The sequence below is a fragment of the Oreochromis aureus genome, linkage group 22 (assembly GCF_013358895.1).
Source record: "Oreochromis aureus strain Israel breed Guangdong linkage group 22, ZZ_aureus, whole genome shotgun sequence".
Classification (NCBI taxonomy): Eukaryota; Metazoa; Chordata; class Actinopteri; order Cichliformes; family Cichlidae; genus Oreochromis; species Oreochromis aureus.
The window spans coordinates 34,261,588-34,276,848 of record NC_052962.1 but is presented as its reverse complement, the minus strand read 5'-3'; the positions used below and the strand labels follow the sequence as shown (position 1 = coordinate 34,276,848).

Genomic DNA, 15,261 nt, shown 5'->3' with positions numbered 1-15,261 from the left:
TATCTGAATGCTCTGTATGTACCCCTAATGGATTACACCACTGTGGTGCAATGACTCTCCAGATAAAACTTTTAAAGTAGAATTTGTGCTGGTGGTTTGAGAATAAAATGGCATTTTATTTACCCACTGTGATAAACTGTAACCTTTGGAATCCTTTGTAGCTGAATAAATTCAAGCTGCTGAAAAACAAATCTTTTGACATTGTTAATACTGTTTATCACAAATGCGTATCTTTGAATAAAAGCTAAAGTCTTGCTTGTCACGGCATGTTTTGAAACGTAGTTTATTTCAACTTTTTTTTAAAGTTTTGTATTCCAGTGAGCTTACAGCACTGACTTGTTTTGAATGTCATTGTTATGGCTCGATCTGTTGTGCTCTATGCGTTCACATTCTGCACTGCTGTTGTTTGCAATCTGATGGCTGGAAGCTGCAAAATGATTTCCAAGCAGACAGCCAAATCACCATCATCATCGTCGTTATCGCTGCCTTTGTCTGCTGTCATCTACATCTTCAATTTACTCTCTCTCTTCCCTCATCCATCCTTCCTCTCGACTCTCTTCCAGCTCTGCCTGCCAAACTTCCATCTCACGCGTTCCCTCCTTTTCTTCTGTCTCCACATCCTGATATTTGTGTGGCAAAGTCTGTCTACACAAGCAGCTGGTTGTTCACTGAATTTTTAACTTTTTTTTGGTGAACACAGCTCTGTAGCAATAGTTGCGTATTATGTGTTTTACTCACTTGTCAGAAACACAAAGAGTAGAAAGACTGACTAATGGAGATTGTTACGAAGCAAAACGGCTCCAAAACATCCTTTTTCCTCATCTGACTTTTCATAGAATGAGAGTTGGCTGAACACAGCAGCCACACAGAAGAAATGAATGCATGGAGTGGTAATCTGGCATACCGGGCATTTTCCTAGTGAGCTGACGCACTTTTGGGCCAATAGGCTGGCTTTAAGGGCCCCTGTGCAGCGGTCGTACAAACACTGACAGCAGCCCATTCGATCATTTTCATTACAGACACTGGATTGCCCAATCAAATCTCTTAATGCAACTGGCCCCTCCCCTACCTTGGCTGTGCAGATCCATTAATAAACCCAAAGCTAAGGGTTCCTTCTCTATAAATGCATAGATAGCATGAATTTTACCCGTTAAAGCCTGAACCGCCAGGAAATTCAAATTTCTTTAATAGTGGACAATTACAAAATCAAAACATTTTTTTTAATTTGCATATATGAATTTTAATTTGTTTTATATTTCTCACATCTGTCATTTGTTGCAATTTATTGTTTAAAAATTTATTGAGCAATTTATTTAGAAGAAAACTCAGAAAAACTGTATCAAATATGATATACGAGGCATTAAGGGGTTAAAAAGGAACAAGCACTGTAACACTACTTTGCAGCTTTAAAAACCAAAAAAAACCCAAAAAACAAGCATCGCACGAGAGCCATTTTCAGAAAGCTCTTCACAACAGATGACACGATCAGTCATGAAGGAGCATTTATTCCCATAATAGCTTGGTTTCTGTGAGCTCTGAATCAAAACACCGATAAAAACTGAATATAAAACAAATTCATATCATTTCAAGGTCAAACATTCTCCACTCATCAGCTTTTAGGCTATTCACTGCTTCCACCCTGGTGAATGTAATCTGGGTTTTTTGAAAAATCAGTGTTTTTGCACTGTTTGTGACAAGGTTGGAAAATTCAACAGTGGAAATATTACACCAATAAAAACAACTCATATTTTAGGTATCAACTGCCACACCATGTCTGTAGTTTAAAAAGCATGTAGCTTTATTATTTGTTCCTCTGGCACAGAGCATGACACAGCAGTAGTATTAACGGTGCTGAGAAGAACATATTTATGTTTGGAGTTGTTTTAGTCTGAAGAAGATTCAAAGTGAAGAAAGAAATGAAGCTGGTTTTAATGGAGGTTTATTTTGAATTTTATAACCTTGAAGGCAGAGTACAGCCGTCATCCTCACTGTAGAAGCATGATTGGACTTTTGTTTATTTAAATACTTTATGCTCTTTGCTCAGAAGAGCCTCGTAGTTTGGTTTGAGGAGGTGATCATAAGCATTTTTCTTTGCCAACTGTTTTGTGCGCAGAGGCAATAATAGGAAATAATTGCAAACTGAGCAAACAGCTTTTATTTATTTATTTAGTTGTTTATTTTTCCAAAATAGGAAGTGGAGGATTTTAACTGTAAGCACATGAATTTAATCTAGATTAAATAGTCAAACAGTCTATTTGATGTCTTACTGTGCTTTGCTCGGGTCATTTGACAGCTTTCACTGTGTAACATATTTATTTGGATTCTTTTTCTTTCTCCCAAACCAATCTTTCAGTTTACAACTGGCAAAGAAATTTAATCTGTAAATCTGTGGGCACTGCTCATCGCTGACAGCACAGTTTATTAACCATCAGTAAAGATTTACACATAGATTTTTTTGCCCCTTCTCCAATGTCTCTTGTATAGCTTGGTATATAAAGTAGGTTTAACTGCAGCTTAGCTAAACTGTATTGAATTGCATTGGATTTCATCAGCTCTAACTTCTAAAATGACAAGTCGGGCTTTCAAGATTTCCAATGGGGTTTTCATATATTACTATTAATTCAGAAGCATTAAGTGTTCCCAAGTTGTTTGCATGTGAATAAGGCCACACAGCAGCTAAAAACAGGTTGAGTTTTATTTCGCAGCACCACTTCAGTCGGAGCAGAGATATTTTTGGAAAGGTGTATATCTCCCCGGAGAGAAAAACCCTTCATGTGTTACAGGTGTCGTTCATGCAGCTGTAGCGAGGACTATCACTGCCACTCGATGAGAGTCCCATGAGCCTCTGCGCCCGTCAGCGTGACAGACAGCCCTGCTGCTGATGGAGAGCGAGATTCTGAAGGGCATGAAATGTTTTGCCGAGTTTAAAATGAACCTGCTCACTTCATTAAAGAGTGCAGGCAGGCAACCTGCGGTAACCATCCATCTGCAGTTGAACTTCTCATCTGTGCAGGCAAGATTTCCCCGACATTGTCATCAATCTGTCACATACATACAAACTACAAACTGCTTTTTCTTTCTTGTAGTTAAGTGTTGTAATTTAGACTTATTGTTGAGTGTCTCCTTAAACCTGCCTTATGTTTCACTGGGTTAATGTGGCAGAATGGTTTTGTTTTGGTCACTTGTCAGTTCATTTTCTTGCTCAAGGAGCACAAGCCTTACAAAGTTCTGTGCTACCACCTGGTCTGATAATAGCTCAAATGTGCAGTTACAAATATTAAAATAAACAGAATGTGGGCTGGGGTTAATACCCCCCTTGACACCCTTTACTCAATACTAAACTGAAAGCTCTATGAAAATTAGCCAACACAGAAGTGTTAAAACTGTCATTCCTCCAGTGGCCACTAGTGGTTGGGGACAAAGGTTGGTTGTTTTCTGTAAATGTCCATGAAAAAATGCCGAACTTTACAGGAGAAATAAACAGCACGGTACAAAGATAATGTTGGTCTATGTTTTCTCAAAGTTCACTCTTTGAGAAAACTTTTTTTGATAACACAATTTACCTGTACATAGACTTAAGCCATGCATTATTGAGGGCTTAACTGTTTTTCATGACAGGTGGATGCTGGTGCCATCTGCTAGGCTTCTCCAGCTATTTTGAGTTGTTGAACTGGAGCCTATCCAGTGTTTCTGGTTTCTTTTAAAACATTACCTGACAAATGTGACTTCCTGTGCAGTTAACAGCATAAGTATTGCTACCAAGATGCCATCACGGAGGTATTTTTGCTCAGTGCACCTGCAGTAAACTAACACGTATTAATTGATGACTTAGTAATGCACCCATTAAAGTCATTATTGGGGACAAAACCCAAGATGCCTGCTGCCATGATGCTAATTCAAAGCTCAAACACCTGCAAATGTTTGTGACTGCATCTTTTGCAGTTTTATGGCACTGAGGAAAAAAAGTATCCTCAGACAGTCAGACATTACAAAAAAAATTACAAACTATCCAAAAATGAACTTTGGAGTATTCAATACCAGCAACATTTTGCTGTGACAGAGGTACGAGATATGAGAAACAGCTGGTGATGAAGACACGGCCACAACTCATTTAGTATTCTCACTCAATACTTAAACAATATTAGTACATTATTTTTGTACTCATGACTGCACAAACTGCTTTCCATGCATATATTCTACTCTTCTTGATTAGCATAAAACTTTAATGCACTCTGGGGACTTTGGCTTTGCAGACAGCATACTAACACCATCCATCCACCCATTCATCCATCCACAAACAATACTGGATCCAAGTGTACAAGAGTATATGAACCTTGAGGGGAAATGTTCAAAATTTGTTTAAAAACCAATAGCCGATGGAACAAATGACTTTCTTTTGGTATTACAAAGATGGAACCATCTGGAACTCCATGTTGTAAAAGATGGTAAGGGTCAAAATGATGGTCTGTGCCCTTGAAAGATGAAGATCTTTAAAGTGTTACAGTTAATTGTGAATGCGATACAATAGAACTGCAGACAATTAGCAAACATACAGTAGCAGTAGGTACCAGACGGTTTCTGTAACTCTGACAGCTGAGAGTAAAACCCAACTACACTAAACAGTTCCCAGAGGGAACTGTGCCAAAGAGCAGGAGCAGTCAATCAAGCATGTAGACTTCTGCTATTTTATTTCTTTGCTTCACATATTTAAAGTCTCCCTGATTGTGAAGGGCAAACTGTCCTAAATGCAAATGTTAAATTTGGTTATAACCAGTTTGTCCACTCATCCATTGCACCTAATGTCAGTATATTCACAGTCAAACTAGAAATGCAGCCACTTGTGTGGCACAGGGTACAATGACACGCCTCACTCTCCTCACAAAATATACCAAACAGACATCAATATGGCGGCCTATGTAAGCTGAAAGCATTCCTCTTTCTCCATCTGACATGTAAATATTACTGCTGCCCTGCATCTGCTGCCTGAGATCCATCAGCATCCACCATCACACTCAGATTTTATTTGTAACATATTTGCAGAGTGATAAACCAAACTCTCTATAACTACCAAACTAACTCTACTCTGCTGCTGTAATGAACCAATTCAAATGCAAGTCATCTGACTGAACGTAAGGAACTTGAGTCTGAGTCATTAATGAAAAGTAAAGATTTTTCACTAAACACTGGAGAAAATATATTAGGTTTTAATCTGCATATAACAGCCCTTTAAAAGCATCTGAAAAGTTTTTCAGTATTTTAATATCTTTATTAACTGGTGTTTTAAGCACCAAGCAGCAGTTTCAACATCAGCAGTGCACAACTCAAAATGCTCCCTACAAATCTCTCAATTATTTTCTTACATTAGTGAAGCTCTCACATATTTAAGTTTTGTCTTGAAACAAACAGTTTGTTTTAAATAAACAACTGCATCAATTCAGTCATATAGAATAAAGGAGCACTAATGGACTAAGACTGAGAACGATGTTGCAGAAATAGACTAAATCAGTGAACTATTTGCGCGTCCCTTCATTATGTTATTTAATGGTCATTGCAAAGGAAAAAGAATGTTTGCTTGACAGCATGATTGCAATGCACTCCGATCAGTCACTGAACTAAAAGAACTAATAGGTCACCCTTGTGCTGCTAAAAGAAACTTTGACTCTTTGGGGCATGGGTAAATGATCCATGGGGGTGTCCCGTGATGTTTGGCACTGTGACAGTGTCAGCAAGTCCTTTGGGTCCTGTGGGTTGCAGGCCGGGGGCCTCTGTGGATCAGTCTTATTTCGGCGGGTCCTGATCGGTTTAGGTTCTTGGGAGTTTGGAGGTTGGCTAAATGCCTCGGGTTCTTCGTGGTGTTCCCTGAGCTATTTCTCAGTGGCTCTGGTAGTGTGACAGTGCACGTTGTCCTGCTGGGGGAGGCTGCTGGCACCAGTGTCAGTGAGTAGTCTTTGGAATGGATGTCCTTGAGCTCTAACAAACAATTGGGCAGATCTTATGTGTCAAAGTAGTATGAATGTCAGGGCCAAAGATTTCCCAGCAGCATATTGCATTGTAATGACATGATCAATATTATTCACTTCACTTGTCAGTGTTTTTAATGTTGTGGTTGATTGTCTCTGTAAAGCTTTAGCATTAACAAATGCAGAATGAAACCAGCAGTGAAAACATGGATTTTCTATGTGGAGTTTATCCATCTGTAAAATGTTGCTATAAAAACAAAGCAGCAGTTTTCAGGCCAGAATGACTCAGCACTCTGGGTTTGCTTTGAATGAGGACATTTGATTAAAACTGTTGGCAACTATTTGCCTTTCCATGCCATTGCACTGTTTGCTTGTTCACTCTGATGCCAGTCACATTAGATTCTCACATACAGCAAACTTCAGAGTCACCCTTTGTCCCTCCCGCTCCCTGTCACTTACTTGATTCTGTCTGGCACTCGATGGGTCTGGTTGCCGTCGCTCTGACAGTTGCCAGCGTACTGCGCTCGGCTGGTGGCTCCCTGGTCCTTCCGCAGAGCCATTGCCCCATGGGTGAGGACAGAAACACCTTTGGCAATACGCCTGTAGGATTAGAAAGAGAACAACATGAGACAGAGAGACTGGATTCTCTTTAAAAGATCTTTTCTTATCTGATGGGGTCCCGGGAAATGCACAGATACTGGAGAGGACAGAGACTTAAGCTTGAAAAACTACTTAAATGTATATGAAAACCCAAAATAATGAATGTGAATTCACAAAATAAATGACTCCTCCATTAGGTAAGCTAATGTACAGTTTGTTCAGTATTGTGGGAAACAGAGTTTTGCTGTCCCGACTGCTGATTTGACCGTTGAATATTCAGTTCAGGTTGTCTCTAGATGATTAGCCTCCCTGATGACCCATTGTAATCCCACTGGACCAATATGACCGAGTAGATTTATTTGATTATTTTATTTACTTATTTACTTTCTCCACCCTATATTGGGTACAAATACTACTCATGCCAAAAAAGTTTGAGTTTTTTAGTCTTTTGCAGACTAATTGAATTTTGGATTGAACATTGGATTCCATAACGCATTTATCAGGTAGACATGAGAAAATATATACCTTCCAACCTAATAAAGAACTCTTTATTTAAATTTCAACTTCTAGAATCCTTTTGTTCATGTTCAAACAAGGGGTGCTGGTTGTTTCCTATTTAAATACACTGAAATAGAAAAAAAAAAATAAGTCTGTTTGATGGTCTCAGAAAACTATCAGAGACTAATTTGCGAGAGTTTCTTTGAATCCAAGGACTGAGTTCAATCATGATGTGAAGGGAATTTTCATCCTTGGCAAAGGAATGTAGCCTTTTAGTGCCCTTGTTTAGCACTGCACTTCTGTTTTTGGTGTCTGAAGTGTCTAACCTACATCTAGTGGAAATCTTTCTACTCCTACATAGCTTGAATTCCAGTAGAATCACAGGGATCATAACTTTAATGAGGTAAGTAGTGTTATAAAGGATACCTTATAAATGTGTTTGGATGTCACTCTGGACATTGTAAGTCAGTTTGTAGCCAAGCAGCTGATGAATGTCCCAGTGACAGTGAGGCATAATAAAACAGCTGATAACAAGCGATCCAAGCACAACTTCAATAAAAAAAACTGAATATCCAGTTTCTAAATTTATTTGTGTGTCAAGTATTCTCAGTTTGAGTAAATAAATATTAGCAGACTCGTTCTTTGTCTAAGGAAAATTTAATAATAGATCAGACTTTGATCTGCTGGAAGCTTCCCTGCAGCAAAAGGCACAGCTTTTAATGTGGCTGTAAAGTCAACACTGATTTGTAACTTGCATTAACAAAAAAACCAACAACAGCCACGTCTTACATTGTATCATGCAGAATGCTGTTATCTATTATGGAAAATCCCCAAAAGTTGATGAAGACTACTTCAGAGTGAACAAGTCACTTAAAGAGTGATGGAATGTTTCTCCTACTGAAAATGTTACAGCCAAATGAACAGAATCAACTTTTTGGGATTTCCTTACCTGGATGATTGAGCATGCATCAACATATTATGTAAAATAAACTTTTAAGACCAACAGTACATCTTGCTCTAGTCTTGATGACCAGGCCAGTTGAGCATGAGATGCCAATGCTGCCAACTTCATAAAGCATTTCAGTGGAGTTTCCATAATTCTGCAAATTACCACTTCAAAAAAGCTGGTGAGGCAGGACATGAATCGAGGAAGGAACTATTGAAGAGTTCAAAAGTTCAAATCCAGTCTCTGCATTAATTTCAACTGCCATGACGATCGCCCTCCTCACACTCCTGCTGTCTTCAGCACAGGTAGCAAAGTGTGTGTGTGTGTGTGTGTGTGTGTGTGTGTGTGTGTGTGTGTGTGTGTGTGTGTGTGTGTGTGTGTGTGTGTGTGTGTGTGTGTGTGTGTGTGTGTGTGTGTGTGTGTGTGTGTGTTACACTGAAAGGAATTTGTCTGGTGCATGTTTTGTTCAACTGGTTATTAACACACTTTTTTAAGGGAAGGAAAAATGATGACACACTGATGCATTTTAACTTTTCTCTTGTGTGCTGAATAAGTTAAAGCTTGAAATTGTTAAATGAAATATGACTCAAGACCTGTGTATTCAATGAGATGGGACTTATTCAAATCACACTCTGGATACAACAAAAAAGGAAAAAAAAAAAGATTCATTTTAGAAATTCTTCCAAGTGCATCACATCAATAGACCTCAAAGTTGTTCACCAGTTAAATATGTGTAAGAAGTTTAATAAGTTCTAACTTTCTATTATTATGCAATTTAAAAAAAATTGCATAATAATAGAAATAATAAATTGCATTAAAAACGTGTTATTCCTCAAGACAGGGTCAGATGTTTGATATGCGGTTATTATTGATGTTTCAGGTCAGGTCTTCATTTTACTTTCCACATCCTGAAGTTCCCTTGACCCTGTGATGCCAGTTTTGTCATCAGATGTTAAGACTTAGGGTCTCGGCCTGCTAATTTTTTATATGACCACAGAAACTTGCCAACATAGACTTTACATCACAATGAACTGATTATGCATGCACCTGAGGCGGAAGATTTCAAGCACAGTTCAAACAAGTATAAGAGGAGTGACTACTCAACAGTCTCCAGCTTTATGAGTCTCTAACAGAGAGTCATGGCTTTAGACCTTTCAGGGCTAACACTCATGGGGGTAAAGAATGTAGGCTTTAGTAATCACCCACTGGTCTATTAAATACCATAAACTATTTCTCATGTATGATACATATTTCAGAATTAAAAATTTTTTATGCTTTGAACCAGGGCCAGTTTTTGTCCATGTGCCCACTGCAATAATTTAGTTCTCTGTGACATGTGGAATATACATTAATTTATGTATTTTAAAACAATACATCATCTTTGAGGCCAGCAGAGTTTGCAGTGGTTAACACCATCACCTCACAGCAGCTGGGGCCTTTCTGGGTGGAGTTGTCCCACTGACTGGGTGGATTCTCTCCTCGTAGTCTGGCTTTCTTTCACAATCCAAAAAATGTCAAGTTAACTAGTGATTGGTGGCCTTGAATGATTGTCTCTCGGTGTTAGCCCTGTAATGGACTGGTGACCTGTCTAGTCACTGCCTCTTGCCCATTGCTATATGATAGGCTTCAGCTCCCTGCGACCCTGAATTGGAAGGATGGATGACCTCTAAAGTGTCCGGCTCTTGATTTCTGTGAAACAGGTTGCTGTGATGAGCTAATGTAATGTAATATGAAGAAATGTGTTATCAAGGACAGTTCACAGAATTTACAAGTTCAGTATCGGCACAATAGCCACAAATCCTTCTGTGACTCACCCTTTGAAGGGGACCCTTCACAGGGCCAGTGGCCGCTCTCTCTCTGTACTTCACAGCCTCTTAGTACTTTTATGATTTTCATAAGTTGCTTGTCAGTGCTGATATAATAAATTCCTTTGTGACTAATACAGAATGACAGTGCAGTTGGTCTTCTGCTCACATCCCAGTCATTAGGATTTTTACTTCCTCCATTTGTGCATTTCTGTCATCTGTTTTTTTGGGTTTAAATTTTCTAAATTTTGCAGCAATGTCAACCATATCATAGCTACAGTGACAGCACTTTTTGTGGCCATGAATCACATGGTGAATGATTTGCAGAGTTGTACAATGATAACATTTTATTGTTGACTGAGTTATCAAATTATACTTTTGGTGTTTAGAAAGGCTCTACGAAATATCCATCACAAGCAGCTGCAGAAGTGTGGAAAACACTCAAAAGTTCCAATCGTATAAACACCGATATAGTGACAGGGTTATTTTTCAGATTCATTCCATATACAACTGCAGAATTTTGTGCATCCAACTCTGCATCCAATAATTGCAACATGGCAACAGTGTAAACAATCAGCTCCAGGCTTCAATCACTAATCACTGAGCGGAAAACGTGATGATTGCTCACTCCATCCAGGTAGAAACCTTACACCAGATATCAAGGAAGATGAGCTTCATTTAGTATGGGGCTGTTTTAAATGTTTAATTTTAAAAATCCATTCATACAATACAGATATATATATACTCTTGTGCATACTATATGTATGAGTATGAGTGTGCCATATGTATATGAGTAAAGTGCAAGAAATGCATGTTAACCTACAAGATTTGGGGACTTTGATTTAATGCACTTGTCTTTTCGACTCTGTTGTAACTGTAGCGCAATATGTGCGGTAACTAGCTGAAATGAAATTACATACATCCGTTCTACATTGTAATGTTTATATCTGAGGATGAATTAATGGGATTTAGACAGTCAGAATAGCCAGTCCGTGTACATCTTATAATGTATGTAGCCTCGTTCTTGGGATGCAGCATCTGTTTCAGTCTGAAGTCTGCCACTGGAAGTGGTGAAAGTGAGGCGCTCACTTGGGCTTTCCTTCTAGTCTGGGCGTACATTTCACAAGCACAGTGACACGATACATTGAAAAACTGACTGAAAAGCTAGAAAGGGATCCTGGATTTCACAGGAGCCAAGATGACTGGTAGACAGTGAAGGTAGAAAGATGGCGAGTGAAGTGAACATTTTCCAGGTGATATATGGAATCACATAGAAGGCTGTGTCGTCCTTTTGTGTAAAATGTTTTGCTTCCACAATCTCTTTAACCTTGTTTGAATTTATGTTGCAACTAAATTTTATATTTGCATAATTGAACTATATAAAGAGTTAGAACCACCACACATTTCACATTATGAGGTGCGGCAGACATGAGTTTAAAGGTAATAAAGAAAAATCAATGGAGAATTGTATCTTTCACCCGGATACACTCGGTCAATTTATTTCGATTAGATTGGATGTAAATTTTATGATCCCAGTGAAGAGATCAGGTCATTCTTACAGAGAGTGCATCATGAACATGCAGGTGGTTGTACAATGGAACTGTGTACCCCTCTGCAAAAGTGTGCTTTTCAGGGATGAAGAGAAGAATATTTATCTTCTCATGTATTTTTTAATCGTAAGGTTTTCTCCATCTCCAAGACTCCAAGACCCCGACCAGCAAAACTCAATGAATTCTCAATTCAGCAGAGAGAAAAGAAACTACAAAATTGATAATGCATGAAGTTTCAGCACTAGAAACAGTCTGCTGAAACACAACATCTACTTTATATAGAATCACAAAAGGAGGTAAAAATCTTTAGCTACAGATTCCTAATTAAGGAAAATAATTTTTTTAGCAAGGATCAGCAGTACAGTAGCAGAAATAAGTGATGTGCTTTAACGTTTGAGCAACTTTGTCATTTTACTCAAGGATTTACTGTTTTGGGGATTTTCACATATGAGCTGCTTGGTGATACCAAAAATGAAGGTTTTTCACAGAGTATAGACATTAATGCTGTTAGAATAGGACGTGCTTTAAAAAGAGAGAGAAAAAAGAATTTTTTAAGTGAGTGATGTTTTTAAAACAGTAACTTGACAAAAAGCTGAACATCAATAAAATCATGTTTTGTTTTGTTTTTTGATTCAGTTTGTTCATTTGGGTTTGTTTGTATTGAAAAGTGTTTATACAGAGCTAGTATTGTATAATGTTAGCACTGATAATAAATCTGAGCTAAGTATTCACTTACTTGTTGCACTGCAACACGTAAAGAGCATCAAACTGAGCAGACCATAAATTTAAAAGTTTTACTACAAATATAAAAACATAGATCCAGGTAAATATCCATATGCTGAGACACAAAAACTAAATAAAAGCCTTTTCAGGTCATTGAAAAGATGTATAGAAAAAAAAGGCATTTTTTGAAAGTCAAAATTTGTTTGAAAGGACATCTCATCCTCGTCAACACTCCTCATATAGTCATTCTTGTAAACCAGCATTACTTGTCCATCAACTAATGGACAGCCCTAACAGGATAGGGACAATAGGTTTGGACTGAGGCTTAATATTAATCTGTGTATCTGTAGTCAGTGTTGATTTGGTGTGAAATTATCACAACCATTTCACACCAAATTAAAACATCTATTAAATTTCACTTTTAAACCAGATTTAATTCAATTTTAGTCTCAGTACTTTTGTACCATTTAGATGTCTTTCAGATAAACAGAAGAGTAAACATGACTGACTGAAGTTAGGTAAAATTCAGGTCTCTGTGAAAGCCTTAACATATTACTTTCCATCTTTAACTTTCCAGACATAATACGATGTCTTTCTCTTTTTCCTTTCTTCAAAGACAATGACTGGCCAATCAGATCAAGCCCGCAAAACAAAGTGCATGGATGTCTGGTGTTCGGTGTGTAGTGGGTATGACAGATCTCACTGCATCTGGTGTTCACTTTCATTCTGTTTCTAAAAAGGGTTGTCTGCATAATGTCATGTAATCATGAGGCGTTGGTAATAAGAGGCACACTAATTACCTTGATTCAGTGGAGTATCTGATCAAATCTCAGTATGCAAATTAGGTACTAGGTTGAGCTAGTAGCATTGTTAACAAATATGACACATCCTTATGTGGCTTCAGTGTCTTATCAATTTTTCTTTCACCATGGAAGGTGAAAGAAGACTTTAATCAGGCTTCACAGATAGTTTGTGTCAACTCATCAACTATTATGTGAAGCACTAATATTTTGTACTGTTCTGACCTCGTTTTACATGAATCAAAGCCAAACTATGCATAGAAAACCTATAATTACAGAGTTAAAAACAAATCCCCTTTATAATAATATTTTATTTTAGGCACCTTTCAAAAAATTCAAGGTAACCTTATAAAAAAAAAAAAACATCTATAAAATATATAAATATAAAATCATAAAGAACAGAGGATTTGTGCGACAAATGGATAATGATCAGAGTCTTTATACTCGTTTTAAGAGGTGCATTTTGAGATGGGATTTAAATGTGTAGAGAGGATCAGTGTAACAGATGTCTGGTGAGAGGGGGATCCACAGGCAGAGGACAGAGCTACTGTCATCTTTTGACCCCATGGTAGTCAAATGGGAGGATGGTATGGTGAGATGGACAGAAGAACCAGAAGGCCTGAGAGTGCAAACAGCTGTGTTGAGGTGCAGAACTTCAAAGTGGTACTCTAGAGAAATGTTGTGGATTGCTTTAAAGGTGAGAAACAGAAATCAATACAATATTCAACCAGGAGCCAGTCAAGCTGCCGAATGATAGACTTCATCGGATGTCATTTATGTTTATCATTTGCCGAATGATAGACATAAATGACATCCGAATGATGTTGATGCAACTGGCAGAGTTCTGGACCAGTTGAAATTTAGGGATGGACTTGACGGGAAGACCAAAGAGACGAGACTTACGATCAATAACTGATGCGTGAATGAGAAAGGTAGTACTGGTACCTGATGTGAGAAAAAAACTGAGAAACAGCCAAGGGTTTAGTCTTGGCAAGGGGGATTTGGTGTCAATGAAGAGAACTGTGGTTTATAAAAGTTCCTGGAAAACTAGGATGGAGGCAAACACAGAGGGAGGTGGATCGGAGAGCAGAAGTAGGTTTATTGGACAGGTAGAGCTGTGTGTCATCGACATAGCAGTGCAAGCGATATCAGATTTATGGATGACATGGCCAATAGCAGATGGACAACAAACAGGAGGGGCTGAGGGGATCACCAGTAGTAATTAAAAATGGCTCGGATTTGAACTTCATGAATTAATGATGAGGCCTGTTTAAGGGTATGTCACTGATTCCCATAGAGACTTGTCTTTCAGCAAGTATGCTGTGAGTTTTAGTGTTACAGAGCCAGACATAGATGAGAATGCTTAAGAGTCAAATGCAACACATTTACCCTCATCCACAGATTCATTGAACCCACAGAAGCCCCGTCTGAAGCCCCCACAGTCTGTGAACCCCTGATATATGAAACCCCAGGCTCATACCTGCGTGGCTCATCCCTCCATCCCTGCGGCCGGATAGCAAACAAAGCCTTTGGAAGCCCCTCCAGACCCAACCCAGATAGGGCTGGTCCCACTGCAAACCACATATGGCTGGGCCCGGCCTGACCCGCTGCCCAAGCTGCCCGGAAAATGAGCTCTGCCTCTTCCAGGGAGCAGTACAGAAGGCGGACCTGGAGGAAGAGAGAAAGAGGAAGACAGTTACTGCAGTGGGTGGATGAAGAGAAGACAAATTGATTTTTTTTTTAAAGAAAGAGTAACCAGAAATTAGGAGAAAGAAGCTGCACATCAAGAGAAAAAGAGAAGAGGCAAAAAAAACAGATTTTTCATCCTCCCCATTTCTTGCTGCGTGGCCCTATAATACACTTTCATGATTTCATTACTAAAATAGATTATATTCAAATATAAATCAAGACACTCGGTACACTTACACATTCATACTTCACTTTATTTTTTCAGAACACAGTGAACTGCACTGAAAAATGATGCCTCTTGGTCTGCTTGCATTTTCTCTTCATACATTATTAAAAAGGGGGAATTGAATGGAAGAGGTGGGGGGGGGCAGCATTAAAGAGACAAAGTGAGAGTAAGAAAACACAAAACTCGAGGAGTGCGAGACGGAGGACAGCAGCTGTGTGTGTGCTTGATGAGAGCACTTCAGATGATTACTCAGGAAGCACTTTGGGAGAATTTGCGCCACAGTTTTGTAAGACAATTGAAGAGGTTATAAAACTGAAATTAGCCAAAACCAAAATGTGAAATGCTTTACTAACACACAGCGAGAGCAGCAGGCGAGTAGTGTGTGGATCCTGCCACATGCTGCACATTCACCGCCGAGGATGGCGAGATGACGCTGATCCCTCCTACTCAGTTGACAGCAAATG

At 38.7% G+C, this 15,261-nt stretch overlaps 1 protein-coding gene across 1 annotated transcript in view; it reads right to left on the bottom strand.

The window, feature by feature from the left end:
- grin2da (glutamate receptor, ionotropic, N-methyl D-aspartate 2D, a) overlaps positions 1-15,261 on the bottom strand; it is a 132,411-nt gene that overhangs the window by 97,376 nt on the left and 19,774 nt on the right. Inside the window, exons 5-6 of the mRNA XM_039606139.1 lie at positions 14,363-14,550; positions 6,420-6,560 (exon numbers count right to left, since the gene is read on the bottom strand). Coding sequence (XP_039462073.1) covers positions 6,420-6,560; positions 14,363-14,550 — 329 coding nt within the window. The remainder of the gene's footprint in view (positions 1-6,419; positions 6,561-14,362; positions 14,551-15,261) is intronic.